Source organism: Dendrobates tinctorius, unplaced genomic scaffold (genome assembly GCF_039654945.1).
Source record: "Dendrobates tinctorius isolate UK_male_01 unplaced genomic scaffold, ASM3965494v1 ptg000011l, whole genome shotgun sequence".
In the NCBI taxonomy this organism is placed as follows: domain Eukaryota; kingdom Metazoa; phylum Chordata; class Amphibia; order Anura; family Dendrobatidae; genus Dendrobates; species Dendrobates tinctorius.
In genome coordinates this window covers 51,670,093-51,689,426 of record NW_027361679.1, presented here as the reverse complement: position 1 = coordinate 51,689,426, position 19,334 = coordinate 51,670,093, and the positions used below count along the sequence as shown (strand labels likewise).

The 19,334-nt window shown below is 47.8% G+C and overlaps 1 protein-coding gene across 1 annotated transcript in view; it reads right to left on the bottom strand.

The window, feature by feature from the left end:
* The window catches only part of DNAH6 (dynein axonemal heavy chain 6), a 570,270-nt gene that overhangs the window by 377,886 nt on the left and 173,050 nt on the right, over positions 1–19,334 (bottom strand). Inside the window, exons 28-34 of the mRNA XM_073542156.1 lie at positions 19,111–19,266; positions 18,159–18,320; positions 9,720–9,857; positions 8,553–8,720; positions 8,302–8,450; positions 8,113–8,220; positions 2,114–2,669 (exon numbers count right to left, since the gene is read on the bottom strand). Of these exons, the coding sequence (XP_073398257.1) occupies positions 2,114–2,669; positions 8,113–8,220; positions 8,302–8,450; positions 8,553–8,720; positions 9,720–9,857; positions 18,159–18,320; positions 19,111–19,266 (1,437 nt within the window). The remainder of the gene's footprint in view (positions 1–2,113; positions 2,670–8,112; positions 8,221–8,301; positions 8,451–8,552; positions 8,721–9,719; positions 9,858–18,158; positions 18,321–19,110; positions 19,267–19,334) is intronic.

Below are 19,334 nucleotides of genomic sequence, written 5' to 3'. Positions count from 1 at the left end.
TTCCAACCAACATAGGACCATTGGTCCCCAGTTTAAGGTTGGTGATATGGTTTGGTTATCATCAAAAAATATCGCTATGAAGGTGGCTTCTCCTAACTTTAAGCCTAGATCTATTGGACCTTACAAGATTTTGGAGATTATTAATCCGGTCTCCTTTCATTTGGCTCTTCCTGTCACATTTAAAATCCATAATATGTTTCATAAGTCCTTGTTGAAGAGGTTTGTTGAACCAGTTGTTCCTGGGGTGGCACCTCCGGACCCTGTATTGGTTGAAGGTAACATGGAATATGAGGTAGAGAAGATACTGGATTCCCGTCTGGCTAGACGGAGACTCCAGTATTTGGTTAAGTGGAAGGGTTATGGTCAGGAGGATAATTCTTGGGTCTCTGCCTCTGATATTCATGCCAAAAGATTGGTGCGTGCCTTTCATCGGGCTCACCCTGATCGCCCTGGTGGCGTGGATGAGGGTTCGGTGACCCCTCCTCAAGGGGAAGGTACTGTTGTGAGTTCATTTTCCCCTTCACCATTGAGGTCTGATGAACTCCCTCTTCTGGTGAAGGAAGGTAGTGAGGTTGATTACCAAGCACCTGAGCAGGATGATGATTACTGGGTGACTGGAATTGCTGACTGGATATAAGGCAGCCAACACCCTTCTGCCTTGCTGGTGATTTCTCAGAGGGATTCTAGGAGACCAGTCTGATTCCTGCTCCTCAAAAGCTAAGTTTTCTGCTCTGCTTTTTGCATTTGTGTTTTGGTTTTGTTTTGCCTTGTTTTTCTGGATTTCTGCCATTCCCTTCTGGGGTGAGCTGAATTCCTTTTTGCTCTGTCTTCAGAAAATACCTGAGTACTGATATAGTCTTTTTGAAGCCTAGCGTCTTCAGGGCTTTTTTCCCTATCAGTCTGTTGGCTCTTGTTTTGATAGGGTTTTGGCGGATTGCAGACAGCAGCTTTTCTATCCTGTCCTATTTAGTTAGCTTGGACCCCATCATTTGCTCAGCCTATCTTTCTATCTGTGTGAGTGTTTTTTCATCTTGCTTCACCGTCATTATATGTTGGGGGCTGCCTATTGCTTTGGGGTCTGCTCTGGGGCAGTTTAGATTTCCCTTTCTATCTTTAGGCTATTTAGTTCTACGGCTGTGATCGAGGGGTCTAGGGCACCGTAGGAACCCCCCACGGCTACTGCTAGTTGTTGTTGATAGGTTCAGGGGTCTGCAATCCGATAGCTGCCAACTTCTCTGGTTTTCTGGACTTAGCTAGTATTTCTGTTTTTGCCTCCTACGGTGACTCATTCATAACAGACTATATAGCCTGCTTTATCTGAATTTTTTATAACGATGTTTTTATTATTTTCTAATTTATGGATAGCCTTGAATTCGGAAGAAAGATTGTTACAATGCATCTGAGATGCGGCAATATCGATAAAGTTCTCAAATCTCTTTAATCCAGTGATGAAAAAAGATCTAGCACAGGGATACACGATTCCCTGGGATACTTAGAAGGACTGAAAATGTTAGTTTTAACTTGTGCGACATTGCTCAATTCTGCACTGGTGTTCTCACGAAAAAGGTCTTCCAGTACAGGCAATGAGTTTTGTTCATTGAACATACAGTTAGACAGAATGTTATCTCTTAATTATTGACTGGCTTGAACATTCTTATTAGATTTGGTGTTATGTACAGCAAAAAAAATGACTCTTAACAGTGAGTGTTCTTTCAAATTAGTTAATGTCCATAAGTGTTTCAAAGGAATCAAAATTTTGATTTGCTATGAAATTAATGTAAAGGGGTTGGTTTAATAATGTTCAATGCTTACTGGTAGTGCTACATGCTCTATGCACTACCTAATGTATGATATGGTACTGCTACCCCTTCTGGGTATTAACATTGCTGTGTTTTCATGTTCCTCCTTGTATATGGTGTGGTAATGTTCACTATGTTTCATGTATAGTATAGGGAAAGCGTAGTACTCTTGGGTGGACACTAGAGAAGGGCAATCTAGTGTACAGAACAGTTATTAGTAGTATTACATTTTCCATCTACTGCTTACCTGTATTAGGATTTCATTTGATTACAAATGGAAAACATAAAGTATAAGATAAAACCTACTAAATTACCTCAAACACCATATGAATCTGGGGAGTGAATTTGATCCTCTCACTATTTGCCAGGCAGAGCATCTTATTATCATCCAAAACAGTATTCATGTTTTCAATCCATAATGCATCAACAGGACCGTCACAGATGATCCATTTGTGGTCTTTTGAAGTGTCATTTACAGCTGCACGGACACTGAGAGCCATTAAACCATCCTTCCATTCCAAGGTTAAATTGTTCACTTCTCCATATAATTCTCCCATTGTGATCGATTTTGGATTTAGTACATATGTTTTAACAGGCTGGTAGAAATGATGTGTCTCACCAGCCTGATGCAAGGCTGTCAGTGCATCTGCCAGGACGTGATAGACAGTTGTTTTTCCTCCTCCGGTGGGTCCAACTAACATGACTCCATGTCTGACAATCATGGTCTCAAAGAACTGAATGACTTTGTGCACCATGCTGGACACAGGCTGCAGCCCACGAGCTAGCATTACTTTTATAATGGTGGATTGGAGAGTACCATAATCGTGTTCAGGGATGTCAACTCCAGGAAAAAGGTCAGATATAATCCCACTGAAAAAAAGTGAAAATAGATGATGATTATGGGACTACTGAAACATTTTCAAAAACATCTACTAATGCGAAATGAGTTGATCCCTGACGAAGGCAACTCCGAAACGCGCGTTGGGGTGGGCACATCCTGGGAACCCCTTTCATACTTACATGGGGTAACAGCACTTTGCTCTCCACCTTTGGAAGCCTAATTTAATCACTATGTATTATTTAGTCCTACACAATACCTCTATGATAACTTATTAGGTCTTTTGCTGTCTCTGAACAGTGTGTGACAAACTGTTGATGCACTGGCATTTCATTTAGGCACTTGCACCTTATTACTTACCAGTCTCTACCTCATTTATTGCACACATTCTATTTATGCACTCGCACTTAAATATGTATAACCTTTAACCTCATGTTTTGCACATAACTGTGCTTGTATGCAGTACTTCCTCTCTTTGATATGCTGATTTATTTGGCTATTACCAGTATACCTTAGAGTCCCCTGTGTTGTGCCCTTTCTTTGGTATTGGTTTCCCGCCCCCTCATTTCATTTTATTGTATAGTATTGTACATTCCCTAATAAATATTGTTAATTATTTGACATTTTTTAGGTTCCTTTTCTTCTTTTTTGTATGTTTAATGCAAAAAGAGTTGTATTATATTAAGGATAACAGATTAAAAAGAGGTCTTTGTTTTCCGGCGTTTCTGTGAGCTGTCCGCATTTATTGATATGAGTATGGATAGTTTGGTGCTAAAGGATTAGTAAAATGATACAAATGCATATAGCATGCAGACATCAACTTCAGATGTTTCGATCAGTACCCCATGATTCTATGGATGTCAGTCCCTGCTCTACTGGTTCTTATAGATTCCCTTGACACACACCACTTCGGTCAAAACGTCGGAAGTTGATATCTGTATATACGTTTGGGAGTTAATAAATATCACTTATGCATCATTTTACTAATTTTTCTGTGATGAAGTATCCTCAATGAATTTTGGGACTTTGTATTTCTTATGAACATGAACATATGCAATAGAGTGGACCTATTTTTCCGAGTATGGAGTGTCAGCCTTTTTTTATCACTCCTACGTCAAATCTTTGTCAGGAAGAAGATGATCTTGTCCACAGTAACCAAGATTGGCATTCATATTTTACAGCACACAGAAATGGTGACAATTGCACTAATGTTGTTTCCAAGAGGCAATCAGGTCATTTTTTATGAAATGGTTTTTTATATTACATTCAATTGTACAGTTGTACTGTAGGTGGCCACTTATGATAACACATCTATTTTCTTTGTGTTTTTTAAAATGCCTTATTTAGAGCACTTTTGCTTGTTAAGAATTAGAAATCACTTTTAGAACAAATTAATAATGTTTGTAATAGAAAACATGATCTCTTGCCAAAAATGACATTGACAGTCAATACTCTGCTAATTACAGAGTCATGGCTGCAATTAGAAGCCAGACAGAGGGCCTCTTTCCATACTGACTACTGTAAAAATCACCCGGAACAGAAAGAAAAAAGTGAGATTTACAAAGTCTGATATTTTACAATGTGCTGTAGTGTTCAGTAATATACACCACACCATAAGTGTTGTAAAGTCCTTGTTAAGCTCCCCATAAAGTGACAAGGACACATGCCAAGCAATGCCATCTCTGAAATAAGCTTGTGAAAAACATGAGGTACAGTACATGGAGTTTTAACAGGGACTCAAGAGTATACTATAGGTAGCTGCTCTAAAATACATACAGCCACTGGTGGACACACACACAATAGGTCCCTGTGCAGGAACAATATATGGGCCCTTTGCAGCCCAATAATTTATTTTATTCTTTAATAATACTTTATTCTTCTATAATAACAAATTATCAACATTGCTGCTTTCTGTCTAAAATAATGGCATTTTGTCACAAAAAAACAGCAACCATTTTACATAAATGTGAGATCTATAAGTCAAATGTTCTTGGCCTTAAATTATGAATGTTAAATACGACTTCACAACCATTTTTTTTCATTGCACAAATATTTATTTACTTATTGTACTCCCTTATATAGCACCATTAATTCCAGAGCATTTTACAAACCTCATCATCATTGTCCCCAATGGTGCTCATAATCTAAATTCCCTATCAGTATGTCTTTGGAGTGTGGTCGGAAAACAGAGAACCTGGAGGAAACCCACGAAGAACATACAAACTCCTTTCAGATGTTGTCTTTGGTGAGATTTCAGCCCAGCAGCAGTGCTACCCACTGAGCCACCATGCTATACAAAGAGTATTGCCTAAAAGTATACTATTAATGACATGGGCGGACATACCGCCAGTTCAACCGGTGTGGCTGCAACAGCGCTCAGAGGCTCCAGGGGCCCTGAATGGCAGCTAATAATGAGGGCAATCTGGCCTGTTTCTTCGGGCCTGAGGCTCTGGGGGGCCCCTTGCCAGATTGCCCTCATGTGCAGTGGGCAGGGAGCGATCCCAGCAGCTCCACTGCTTACAAGAGAAAATAGCAGGAGCGGAGTTGCAGGGATACGTTCTGCTTCCTGCCCGGCGCCCACGCTTCCTGTCTCTGACACAGACAGTAGCGCCGCTGGATAAAGTCGCTGGATGATGCCATCATTCAGTGGCCAGCTGTGTCAGAGAAAGGAAGCAGCCAGAAGCGGTGATGCTGCGGCTGCGGCAGAGCGTGCGGACAGGTGAGAGGTGATGGGTGTGTGTGTGTGTTTTTTGTATGTACATGTGTTGTGTGTGTGTAGAGATGAGTGGTGGTGTGCGTGTGTGTGTGCGTGCATGCATGCGTAACGCTGCAGGGAATGTGCAGAGAGGTGAATGGTGCTGTGTGTGTCTGTGTGTGTGTAGCTAGAGGAGAAGGCAATGATGGGGGTGATGGGGAGAAGGCAATAATGGGGTGATGGAGAAGGCGCTGATGGGGTGATGGGGAGAAGGCAGTGATGGGGTGAAGGCAATGATGGGGTGATGGAGACAACAATGATGGCATGATGGGGAGAAGGCAATGATGGGGGTGATGGGGAAGGCAATGATAGGGTGATGGGGAGAAGGCAATAATGGGGGTGATGGAGAAATCAATGATGGGGTGATGGAGAGAAGGCAATGATGGGGGTGATGGAGAAATCAATGATGGCGTGATGGAGAAGGCAATGATGGGGGTGATGGGGAGAAGGCAATGATGGGGTGATGGAGAAGGCAATGATGGGGTGATGGAGAAGACAATTATGGGGTGATGGGGAGAAGGCAATAATGGGGGTGATGGGGAGAAGGCAATAATGGGGGTGATGGAGAGAAGGCAATTATGGGAGTGATGGAGAAGGCAATGATGGGGTGATGGGGAGAAGGCAATAATGGGGGTGATGGGGAGAAGGCAATAATGGGGGTGATGGGGAGAAGGCAATGATGGGGTGATGGGGAGAAGGCAATGATGGGGGGTGATGGGGAGAAGGCAATGATGGAGATGGGGAGAAGGGAATGATGGTGGCAGGGGAAAAGACTGATGGGAGTGGTGGGAAAGGAGGCAATGATGGGGGTGGTGGAAAAGGCAATGATGGAGGTGGTGGAGAAGGCAATGATGGAGGTGGTGGAAAGGGCAATAATGGGGGTGGTGGGGGAAGAGGAAATGATGGAGGTGGTGGAATGGGCAATGATGGGAGTGGTGGGGGAAGAGACAATGATGATGGAGGTGGTGGGGGAGGAGGAAATGATGGAGGTGGTGGAATGGGCAATGATGGGGTGGCAGGGGAGAAAGCAATGAATGTGGTGGGGGAGAAGGTAATGATGGAGGTGGTGAAAAGGGCAATTATGGGGTGGGGGAGAGGACAATAATGGGATGCAGGGGAGGAGGACAATGAGGGGTGTGGGGGATTGGGAAGGGAGGAAGGGGAACATATAATGGATTTAGGAACAGGGGGAGGTGGAGGAAGACATTATCGCTTATTATGTCAAACACAGTCCCTTAGTATAGAGTGTACATACTTATTATGTATAACACAGTCCCTTACTATATAGTGTACTCATTAATTCTGTATAACACCATCCTTAGTTACATAGTTTCCTCTTTCATTATGTATAACACCTTCCCTTATTACGTAGCATCCTCTCTAGTGATATATGGTGCCGTCCCTTATTACACAGCCTCCTCTGCTGTTATGAACAGTGATGTCTCTTACATAGTGTATTCTTGTTAATATTCACAGCGCCCTCTTTTATTACATAGTCCGCTCTCTTTTTAGATATAAAATGACTGCTGATGGAGTAGCCGGTGACCAGACTGCCAGTCCATCAGCTCCTCCATTACAAAGAAAGCTTTCCCATGCTCCATCAGCTATCATTGCATTATACAGCTAACAAGACAGGATGGTATGTAATAAAAAACAGGGCTCTATATAATCCAATATGTAAGGGACGGTACTGTACATAACAAGAGAGGGCACTGTATAAGGAACAGCAATATACATAATAAAGGAGACTATGTAATATATATATATACACACATGTATGTGTGTGTGGCTATATATATACAGTATATGTATATATATATATATATATATATATATATATATATATATATGTAGCTTTGTCGCCATAAAAGGAAAGGTGCCCAGACACATTTCTTGCACAGGGGCCTCAAGCTGTCAGTGTCCGCCCCTGACAAATGATGAACAAGTATGCTCGTTACTCGAGTTTTTAATTTTTAGATCATTTTGTATTCTGAAGGGTTTGAATCCAGTAAAGTTCCTCCTCCGATCGCATGACTGTGCATGCAATCAGCGTACCCTATACTTAACGTTGGGTGCGCTGATCGTGCGCTGGTATGATTTTGCTGGCACTGCGCCCCTTTGGCGCTGCGCCCAGCGCACAAAAATGCAACACAGCGCATTTTTGTGTGCTGGGCGCAGCGCCAGCAAAATCAGACCAGCGCACCCAACGCTAAGTATAGGGTACGCTGATCGCATGCACAATCATGCGCTCAGAGAAGATGAAAGAAGGGGCTCAGCCGGGGGGCGGGGCTTAGCGGCGGCCGTGCGCTGCGCCCGGAAACGCAAGTCTGAAACTAGCCTAAGGAAAAAAAAATCACACCATGCATGATTTGCCTATGATTGGATGGCACTTGCCCATTCATGCCTATGGGTCAGTGGAAAAACATCAGACTGCACTCGGATAAATGACATTATAGAGGAGAAGAAACTTTTTTCTATTTTTATTCTCTCCACTTCTGAGAAAATCAAATCACAATCTGATCCACTTTCATTCAACTCTGACAAAAACTCTGATCAGAGTGTGATTGGCACAATCAGAACCTTTTTCTCAGATATGACTCTCTGAATGAACTATGCTATAGGAGTTTTTCCCACATTACAGCACATATATTGGCATCAGCCATATGTGAGTTCTTAGAAAAGGAAGGTTATGCAGCAGGCCATGTTATAGATTTACACACCTGAATAATTCAGCATCATCTGTTAAGAACTTTGGTAGATTTGAGTCCCTCAAAGCTCGAATTAGGACAACATCTTCATCTAAATCAGGATTCTCTCTCTTCAATGAGCTTAAAAAGATAGAAAGTTGCACATATTTTAGTACATCTTAGTACAGTAACAATCTACTATAATGCACAGACATTTCTTACCCAGCCATAACTAAAACTGATTTGACAGCTCTCATCCCAAAATCATAGTGATCTTGTTGGGATAACTGCTCACTGCAAAGTTTATACATTTGTGTCATCTTACGGGCCAGAACTTTACTGGATTCAAACCCTTCAGAATACAGAATGACCTAAAAATTAAAAACAAAATAAAATAAAAAAATATATATTTTTTACAACGGACAGATAATTTTATTACAATTATTATTGTTATTATTTAACTGTACTCTTACCTCAGCAATCAAAGCATAATTTGGCACCATCATAGAGAATGGTCTGAAAAGTGCCTTCAGGTTGTCTGGTAGCTCAGTCCTTCCTGCATAGCCTGGGTTCATTGTAATAAATGCTGCACATGTCATAACCAGCTTGATCTCTCGACCTTCAAACATAAATCTGGAGAGCTAAAGAGAAAGTTACATTTTTTTGCTAAACCATTTTTTATACACATACAGTATTTGTACATACCCTTAGTTAAATCAAAAGTTGCATAAAGTTTTAGAGTGCAATCATCATTCTTTCATTCATTTTCAGATTCCTTCATTTTTCAGTTTACAGTCTGCTCCTAGGTTCACATTTTTTCTCATGTGGAAGCGTCCCTACCAGTAATACATGTTGTATGGAAGGTATATCGGTGTAGGATTCTGCTTTTCCTAGCTCTTAATTATCAGCACACCATCATTCCAGGACTATTCTCTCCTTCTATTGTCCATGAGGGATCTACTCTCTAATTTGCTAAAAAGGCAATGATGCTGTAGAGCAGAGTCACTAAAATTTGGCTTGGGAACTACGTGTGGCTTGCGGGCCCATGATGTTTGGTTCTCTGCTGTCTGCCAGTTTTGTCTTGTAAACAGCTATGAGGAGCAGGTCTCTAGGTGGTGACTTTTAGACCTACACAAAAGAGCTGATCTGAATATCGATATACTTGCTATGGGGGTAAAAAAATAAACATAGTAAGCTGAAGACAGATACTGTAAGGGCTAGGGTCACACTTGAGTGTGTGATGCTAGAAACTCGTGCGAGTCTCTCGCATCAATACCCTGCACTGCTGCCGGCACTTGGGACCGCAGTGTGTGGCTGCATGTATTTCTATGTAGCCGCACACTCCGGTCCGAATGGCGGCGGGAGTGCTGGGTATTGAGGTGCGAGTTTCTCGCATTACACACACAAGTGTGACCCCGGCCTTACTCTCAGTGTGGTGCTTGATGCCAAGAAAAAAAGGCTGTGCATAAGCAGCACTTTAGATGGCCTCTGTTGTAGGTAACTCTTGACCTCCACTCTGAATAACAGATATTATGTATAGTTCTAGGAGCTACATATTACATTACAAATCAGAGCCTCATTGTGCATTGGAAACATTTATGATACATTAATTTGCACTTTGCAGAGGGACTAAGAATTACCTTTGCAGCTTTTGCATTCCTTATTGTGATGAGCTGCTGGGCAATTACGGACAGCACTTCAATATCAATTCGATTAAATTCATCAAAACAACACCAGGCTCCAGACTGGGCCAAACCACTAAAGAATCGACCCATCATCTGCAAAAAAAAGAGCAGAAACTGTAAAGAGCTAATAACTCTCAAATGAGCAGAGTTTATCATTCCTCATTATGTGCTGTGATATTGTGAGATTTGCAAGTACGCAGGATGCAGTGACGAGTCGCGACTTGCGAGACAATTTGGTGCTTTCTAAAATAATGTTTATAAGACTTGAGGGAACTTTCCTCAGTCACGGCCTGATCACAAAAAGGGGTAACACGTGTTGCCCTCGCAGGGGCTCTAGACAAGCAAACACAAATGAGTAGAACAAGACTACTTCCGGCAATAGCCGGTCACTATAGGGCCGCGGTTTGGCCGACTACGGGTCCTTATTTGAAAAGTCTACTTAGCTGCTGTCCAGACGTCCCTCGCCATTCGGGTTGGTGGTCTTTCGGCGTAGTAGTTGCTGGGCCCAGTTGCTGAGGCGTTGACGAAGTCTTCGCGCCCTTCGGCACGCTGGCGACACTGGAGCCCCACAGGCCCCGGCGGAGTCCTTGGACGGGTGGACCGCAGTCCCCGGACTAGGGCAAGCGGCAACGATGTGTGGTGGCGGATGAAAGACCACCTCTGCAGCTAACGGCTGCGATGGGGAGTCCACGGTTAGCAGAGGCCCGGCCCCTGCTGCGGACCGGAGCGGGACGGTGGTGGCCGCCGACGGCATGGCACTTGCCGCGGCCACGGGCGAGAGCGGAGCGGCTGCGGGTGGCGGGCAACAGGCCACAGCCACGGGCTGTGGGGAGGCGGCAGAGGACGCAGGTGACCGTGGGTAGGCCGCAACTGCGGGCTGAGAGGAGGCGGCAGCGGCCACGGGTTGAACTGGGGCCGCAGTGGCCGCGGGCTGAAGCTGGGCAGCAAATCTCGGACTATCACCTTGACACCGTCCCTCTGGAGTCCTCGGTGAGCGTCCTCTCTCATACTGGTGAGTCACTCTAGCTTCCCGTCGCTCCCACGCTCTCCTGCAGTCTATGTCCGGGTCTGCTGACTCATCGTCCGGGGAATTCCCCGCCTCCTTTATACTGGTCCCTCCCCCAGCCCATCTGTCTGTCAGAACGGTCCGTCCCCGAATTCTGTCCCCCGGGGACAGTTTCCCCCGGAACCCAGATGACGGCTCCCCTGGTTCCGGCCCAGACACTCGATGGGGGCATTCCTCCCACACTCCCCTGCCCTGTATGCTCGCCAGTCCTCGGGCGAGGGTTTTTGTAGACTTGGGTTAGTCTTTGGAGACGATAGTCCTTGTCGCCAAACGAACTGGTCCTGTTCGTAAAGTTCAGGGGGTTTGCCAGCTGTTGACCGCTCGGAGCGTCGAAGTTCGGGTGTAGTAGTCTTCTGGGGTGGTGGAGGGTGGTCGACTAGTTGGTTCTGGTGGGATTTCCGGGTCTATTGTAGTGCCACTACTGGGGTGCCCCGCAGATGTGACGGGGAAGTCCTCTTCATCATCCAGGTCCAAGGCTGTGGGCAGGGGGTCGGGGACCTGGGGGTCGGTTCGGGCCACGGGGGATCGGTAGACGTACATGGTCGCAACATGTTAAGGTGCACAACCCGAGTGAGAGGCGCGTTGCTTCCTTCAGATTGTATTTTGTACACAGGCCCGTCGGGGCTTATTCGGCGTAACACTCGGTATGGGTTCACCTCCCACCGGGGTTCTAACTTGTTTTGGGGAAGTTGATCAAGTACGAGTACCCGATCCCCAGCCTGAAAGTCAATGGGTGGGGGCAATGCTCCCCCTTGGTGTTCTAGATCCTGGAGTTTCGTATGGACGATACGGTGGAGGGTCTGAAGCCGATTCCGGTGGTTTCGGACCCACGAGGATACCACAGTCCAGGGTTGTGGTTCTTCCGGGTTCAATTTCACTTCTGTAATTCCTTTGCCTTCCCATCCGAACAGCAATGAATAGGGGGTGTAACCAGTCACTCGATGCACCCGATTGTTATATACCCACACCAGCTCGGGGACATATTCAGGCCAGCGGGCCTTGCAGTCGCTCTCCAGGGTGCGCTGCATTTGGATTAGCGTACAATTGAATCACTCGCAGGCTCCGTCTCCCTGCGGGTGGTATGGCGTAGTCCGCGATTTATCGATACTGTAAAGATGGTGTAGCTCTTCCATGACTTTTCCTAGGAAGCACGCTCCTTGGTCCGAATGTATTCATTGTGGACAGCCGTACACTTGAATAAAGTTCTTACAAATCGCATAGGCGGCCGACTCCGCTGTTTGGTCTTGGGTGGGGGTGACCACGGCGAACTTGGTGAAATGGTCCACCATAACGAGACAATGTTCATACCCCTGATAGGCAGGACCTATGGTCAGGTAATCCACCGTAAGTAGCTCCAGAGGGGCGGATGGTACAATCGTTTGCACCGGGGCTCGCTGCGCAGGGGGTTTAGCGAGCTTGCACGGGCGGCAGGTTCGAAAAACTTCTTCTACAGCAGCGTGCAAGTGTGGGTGATACACTATCTGCTGCAACCATTGTAAAGTCTTTTGAGCACCAAAGTGAGCCCCCTTTTTATGGGCTTCCCGGGCCAGTTGGGTGAGATGGGCCCCGGGCACGATCACCTGCCATATTGTAGCTGATGTGGTTCGTGACAAGGTCTTTCGATATAAAAGTCCCTTTTTGATGACTAGTTTCTCCCACTGGTGCAACATTAGCAACATATCTTGGGTCAAAGTCTGCCTCTGCGAGCCCATGGGCAATTTACCGGTGGCCACCCATCGGCGCAGGAGTCCAATTTCTGTATATTCCTGTGGCTGCTGGATCCAGTTGTAGCGGGGCTGTCCCAGCATCCCTCCTAGGAGTCCCGGAAGAGGCACTTCTTGCGTGTTGACTGTAAGCTCGGCGGTGGTGAGGGTGAACGGCGTCTCATCTGCTTCTAATTCGTTGTCTCGGTTTCTCCCTGGGGTGGTGTGTCGGATTCTGCAGAGCGCGTCGGCGTGCACGTTTTCAGCTCCCCGTTTGTAGATGATCTTATAATTAAATTTGGCCATCCGAGCCACCCACCGCTGCTCGAGGGCCCCTAGTTTGGCATTCTCCAAGTGGGCTAACGGGTTGTTATCGGTCCGCACTACTACTTCGGAGCCCGCCAGATACTCTGCGAATCGCTCCGTCATTGCCCACACTACCGCGAGGAGCTCAAGCTTAAAGCAGCTGTAATTGTCCGGGTTGCGTTCTGAGTCATGCAGCGACCGGCTTCCATAGGTGATTACTTTCTCCTGGCCATCCTGCACCTGTGACAACACAGCTCCTAGTCCTTGGAGGCTCCCGTCGGTATGCAGGATGAACAGTTGCGAAATATCTGCATATGCCAGTACCGGGGTGTCCGAGAGAGCAGCTTTGAGGTCTTGAAACGCATCCTCTTGCGGTTGCTGCCACTGGATCTTCCGTCCATTCACCACGGCGGGAGCCCCCTTCAGCAGGTCCTGCAGGGCTCGGGCTCGGCATGCAAAATTCTTCACGAACCGACGGTAGTAGCCGGCTAACCCCAAGAAGGCCCGTACGTCCATCACCGTCTCGGGGGTAGGCCACCCCTGGATGGCAGCAACCTTTTCCAGGGATGGTCGAACGCTCTCTGCCGAGATGGAATGCCCCAGGTACTCGATCTGGGTGCGGAACAGGTGGCATTTCTGGGGCTTCACCTTTAACCCGTACTTCTGCAGCCGGCCGAGCACCTGCCCCAACCTCTTCAGGTGGTCCTCGAACGTGGCGGAATAGATAATGATATCGTCCAGGTATATCAACATGGCTTCAAAGTTGAGATCTCCTAGACACCGCTCCATCAACCGCTGAAAAGTTCCGGGGGCATTGGCCAGCCTAAACGGCATCCGATTGAACTCGAACAGTCCCATGGGTAGGATGAATGCCATCTTGGCTCTGTCTTCCTCCGACATCGGCACCTGCCAGTACCTACTGGCCAGGTCAAGGGTTGAGAAGTATCCTGCATTCCCCAGAGTGGACAGAGACTCTTCTATGCGGGGCAGTGAATAAGAATCCTTGATGGTGCAGGCATTCAACTTCCTGTAATCCACGCAAAAACGTAGAGTGCCGTCTTTCTTCCGAACAAGGACAATAGGGGCCGCCCACGGGCTTTGGCTTTTGCGTATGACCCCCTTCCGGAGCATCTGAGCTAATAGAGTTTTCACTTCCTGATATAGCTGCGGTGGTATTTGCCGATACCGCTCCCAGATGGGGGCCGCTCCTGCCATGGGGATCGCATGCGTGATGGCCGTGGTACATCCAAAGTCTTCCTCGTGGCTGGTGAAGACACTGTAAAATTGTCCAAGGAGTGTCTCTACTTGGAGAAGCTGGGCTGGTGCTAGGCCGGAAAGTTCAGCCCGCATTCCCTCCAGAATTACTTTTTCTTTGGCTGCGGATGCGGCAGTCTGTTGGGTTCATACTGTTACTGCCCAGGGATCTTCGGGTTGCACCAGCAACTGGACTTCGGGGTCCGGCAGCAGCTCCTCCAACGGTCTTACAAGTTTGGCCATTTCGGCCCGGGGCTTCAGGGTGATATCCTGATCTTCCAAGTTGACACAACGTACCAAGATGGTCCCCTCCCGCACTGTGGCCAGGGAGCGGGCCACCAGGATGCCAGCGTGCAGGCGCTCTGAGTAACATGGTTCCACCTGCACCTCCACGCCCTCCAGTGGTATCGTGGCACGGATCGGCAGAGCCACCACCGTCTGCCCCGGAGGAAGCACAAGCGGGAGGCCCGCCGGCGCGATGACCTTTCCCAGCGCCTCACCCTCCTGACACTCCTGGAGCACTCGTGCCTCCCACACCAACCGCTGGAAGACCTGCCCCTGGGCCATGCGAGAACCCCACTGACTCAGGGTCTCCTGCATGGAATCGTTGAGGAGTAGATTGCCGAACTCCCGCAGTACATTCATGCCCAAGATGATCGGATGACGGTCGTTAGTCTATCCTTGAGTCAGGACCACTCCCTGGCGACCGAGGGATTTACCACACAATGTCATCTGAAGCCACGCCACCCCGGCGACAGGTACCGGCAGTTGGTTTGTGGCCACTAGTTGTATCATGGGCCCCCACTGAGGCCTTGCCGCTTCTGGGAAATGCTGCCAGAAGTACGTTGCTGGCATGGTCGTCACCTGCGACCCCGTATCCACTAGGCACCGCACAGCACGACCCTCAACTTCGGCCCATACTATTGGGCACTTTAAGACCAGTTCTTCGGGACTTCCACCACCCCTCGTTGTGGCTTCCGGCTCCGAGCGGTGTCCCCCATGCCCGGAGCCCTCTAGTTTAATGTCCGCCGGGGTGGGTATCTCCCACGCCACGGACACTCCCGTGCAAAGTGGCCCAGTTCTCCACACTCATAACACCGAGGTGGTGAGGCTCGGCCACACAGGGTATTGCGAGGCCCCAGGGCCCGGAATTATAGCCAGGTCGGCCGGGCGCGGGCTCCGTTCTTTTCTTCACTTCGGCCAGCTCGCCCCGGATACTCTTCAGTTCTTGTCTCATTTCCTCAATCCATTGAGGTTCTTCGACAACGCTTACGGAGGACTCCATGCTCCGGGCCTTCCCCACAGGACCCGTCACCCACTGCTCTTGCTTTCGCACCCGGGCCTGACTCCCCACTTCAGAAAAGGCTAGACGTGGGTTCACTCGGACCTGTTCCCGCAATGCCTGCTTGATTAGCGGGTCCCGGAGTCCAGTCACTAGCAGGTCACGCAGGGTAATGTCAATGGGCCCTACCCCTATTCCGTCCTTCCTTTCTATGGCGGTGTGTAGCTCCTGGAGGGCGTTCATATACTGGGTAATGGTCTCCCCCTCCCCCTGCATCCGACTGAACAACTGGGTTCTTAACTCCCCCACGTCTGTTGGATCCCCGTGAGTCTCTTCTAAGATCTGTAAGACTCTGGCGAAGGTGTTACGACGCCCCGGGGGTCTCAGCATTACTGACTTCCGGGCCTCCCCATCTAGCGCCATGAGGGCCACCTCAGCCTCTAAATCGGGGGTCATGGGGTGCATGCGGAAAAGGCCCCGCATACGTTCTGTTCAGCTCCACAACAGCGTGTCAGAGCCAGAAAACCGGGGCAGGTTACTCAGCATAGCCCCCAGGGAGATGCTGGAGCGGGGACCCCCATCATCAGCAGCGCGAGCAGCCCCACTCTGATCAGGCGCACCGCCATCTGGGCTCGGAGACTGCAGTGACAAGTCGAGAGACAATTTGGTGCTTTCTAAAATAATGTTTATAAGACTGGAGGGAACTTTCCTCAGTCACGGCCTGATCACAAAAAGGGGTAACACGTGTTGCCCTCGCAGGGGCTCTAGACAAGCAAACACAAATGAGTAGAACACGACTACTTCCGGCAATAGCCGGTCACTATAGGGCCGCGGTTTGGCTGACTACGGGTCCTTAATTGAAAAGTCAAGTTAGCTGCTGTCCAGACGTCCCTTGCCATTCGGGTTGGTGGTCTTTCAGCATAGTAGTTGCTGGGCCCAGTTGCTGAGGCGTTGACGAAGTCTTCGTGCCCTCCGGCGCGCTGGCGACACTGGAGCCCCACAGGCCCCGGCGGAGTCCTTGGACGGGTGGACCGCAGCCCCCGGACTAGGGCAAGTGGCAGCGATGTGTGGTGGCAGATGACAGGCCACCTGCGCAGCTAACAGCTGCAATGGGGAGTCCGCGGTTAGCAGAGGCCCGACCCCTGCTGCGGACCGGAGCGGGACGGTGGTGGCCGCCGACGGAACGGGACTTGCCGCGGCCACGGGCGAGAGCGGGGCGGCTGCGGGTGGCGGGGAACAGGCCGCAGCCACAGGCTGTGGGGAGACGGCAGAGGTCGCAGGTGACCGCGGGTAGGCCGCAGCCGCGGGCTGAGAGGAGGTGGCCGCGGCAGCGGCCGCGGGTTGAACTGGGGCCGCAGTGACCGTGGGCTGAAGCAGGGCAGCAAGTCTCGGACGATCGCCTTGGCACAGTCCCTCTGGAGTCCTCGGTGAGCGTCCTCTCTCGTACTGGTGAGTCACTCTAGCTTCCCGTCGCTCCCACGCTCTCCTGCAGTCTCTGTCCGGGTCTGCGGGCTCATCGTCCAGGGAATTCCCCGCCTCCTTTATACTGGTCCCTTCCCCAGCCCATCTGTCTGTCAGAACGGTCCGTCCCCGAATTCTGTCCCCCGGAGTCAGTTTCCCCCGGGAACCCAGATGACGGCTCCCCTGGTTCCGGCCTGGACACTCACCGGGGGGGGCATTCCTCCCACAATATCGGGATATGATACTGATTTTTGGTAGTTCTGCATGTAAAAAACACTGCATTATCTTAATTCAGAGAGCTATCACTATACAAAAAAAGAAATAGCTTGTTTTAAAAACTACACATGCGGTTGCTAACGGCTGCACAGTTCTATATGTGAGGGACGGCATTACTTTGAAAATTGGCCACTGTCTGCAGGTAAGGTTTTGGTCACATGTGGCAACCTCATTTTGAAAAGGAAGCTAAGGCTGGGGAACAAATCTCACTCACCTGCCAATGGCTTGTAAATTCCATATTAATGATTGCAGTACTGTAAAGACGTACACATTAGAAAGCTCTTGGCTGAGCGGCTTACTCAGAAGATGGCTATCTCTCCTGACTCCTCCATACACATAAGAGCTCGACTCCGTTGAGAGCTCATGTGTTTTTAACAGGGAGAAAAGAGAAAGCCACTACCAGACAATTTAGTCAGAGGCTTAGCTTCCCTGAAAATGAAAAAGGATTAGGCGCTGAATTTCCAAATGATCGCTCCTTCTCTCCCCTAACATTATCTGTTGGGAGAAGTTCTGGAGGTCCTATACATATCAGATGGTCAGCTGGTCCCACCAAAATTATCAGGTAAGGCTAACTTTGATCTAATGTGTATGGGGCAAGGGCATAGCAGCAGAACAAGTGGACGCTAAGGGGGCTTTTGGCCCTCTCTCTGACTGTCAATTTTAGGAGTACCCATTGCATAGAACGATGGATCAGGAAGCCAAAAGGCTCCATTATCTGCTATTCAGCCTGTGCCAATAAGTCTGAGACTGCATGCACAATGACGTCGCTACATAGCGCCTGCAGTGCGGAGCATCAATACTCACACTGCACTTACTGGAAAATCACAAATAAAACTTTTGCTGTTGGGCCTTTATGGATGGAATTGGTATGGAGACCTTAAGTCTTACTTCAAAAACTATAGGTGTAATCGTAGCTTCTTTCACAGACAACCAATATGGAAGTTTTGGGGGTGCTTGTAAAGGAAACACAATAATTTTCATGCATTTTTTTTTATAGTCTTTGTCAGAATTTATGAAATAGTTGCTAACTGAATCGCATATCCTACCTTGTAGTCCAGACCATCAGAACAGTTGAACACGACACACTGTATAGCCAGTGCTTTGGCGAGGTCTTTTGTGGTCTCAGTTTTCCCAGTACCTGCAGGTCCCGCAGGTGCTCCTCCAAGATCCAGTTGTAGAGCACCCATGAGACAAAGATAACATCGATCCTTGGAATAAGAAAGAAATAACGTTATTCCTTTATTTTGATCCCTCTCCACTGCAGAAACTGGAGTCTTCAGAGTTACATTTATGATTGATATTCACCATAATCTTCTTTTTGCTTATGTCATTTATGCATTCAATATATTGTACTGTGTGTCCAGCACAGGAACGCGCATCTGATGCTACTAATGGTTAGAACACAATATGAGTGTAAGATTTTTGATCCTTCTATTCCAATGAGTGCCCAATAATAATCAGGCCCTATTATACCAATTTCTGGCAGATGGACAGCTAACGGTACACCAAATTTACTAGAAGGTGTGTACCTTTTCATGTATTTGGTCCATTTTATGCCAGAGGAAATCAGTGTATAGGGTCACACAGCAGTATAAATAAATTAGTCTGATTTTCATCCCGAAAAGTGTTACAGATTTTTTTCTCACCTGTCCCTGTCATCCATGTGTAATCTGTATGCAATCAGTTTCTTTTACAGAATTGCAATTTGCCCATAAAACACGGATGCTATACTGCGTCTCTGTACGGCATCCGAATGTAAGAGGAAATTTGCGCATGTTGCAATTTTTTGTTCAGTGAAAAAAAATCACTCATCTGCACTGCCCCCTTGAATAACACTGATCCCGAGTGCGATCCGTTCTTTTAACGGATAGCACCCATATCGAAAATGCGATCGTGTGCACCAACCCTAAGCTGAATAACATTTCCTAGCAAATGTCCCCTAATATGGCCTACACCTTGGTAAATCACAACCCTACCCAAAATAGTAAATATTCTTACAGTTAGAGGAGTGATGACCAGTCGAGGACAAGCACCAAGATACTCATAAGCATATGTATACTGAGACAAAGCCATCCGAGCCACGCAGTTGTCAATATCTAGGTCCCAATAGTAGCGCAGTTGTCTCTGCCACTCAAAACTGTCAATACTGTTAACCTAAAATTATAAATATTTTAATTAAACATAGGGTTAAAGAGAGAATTCGATATAAAAACCTATAAGAA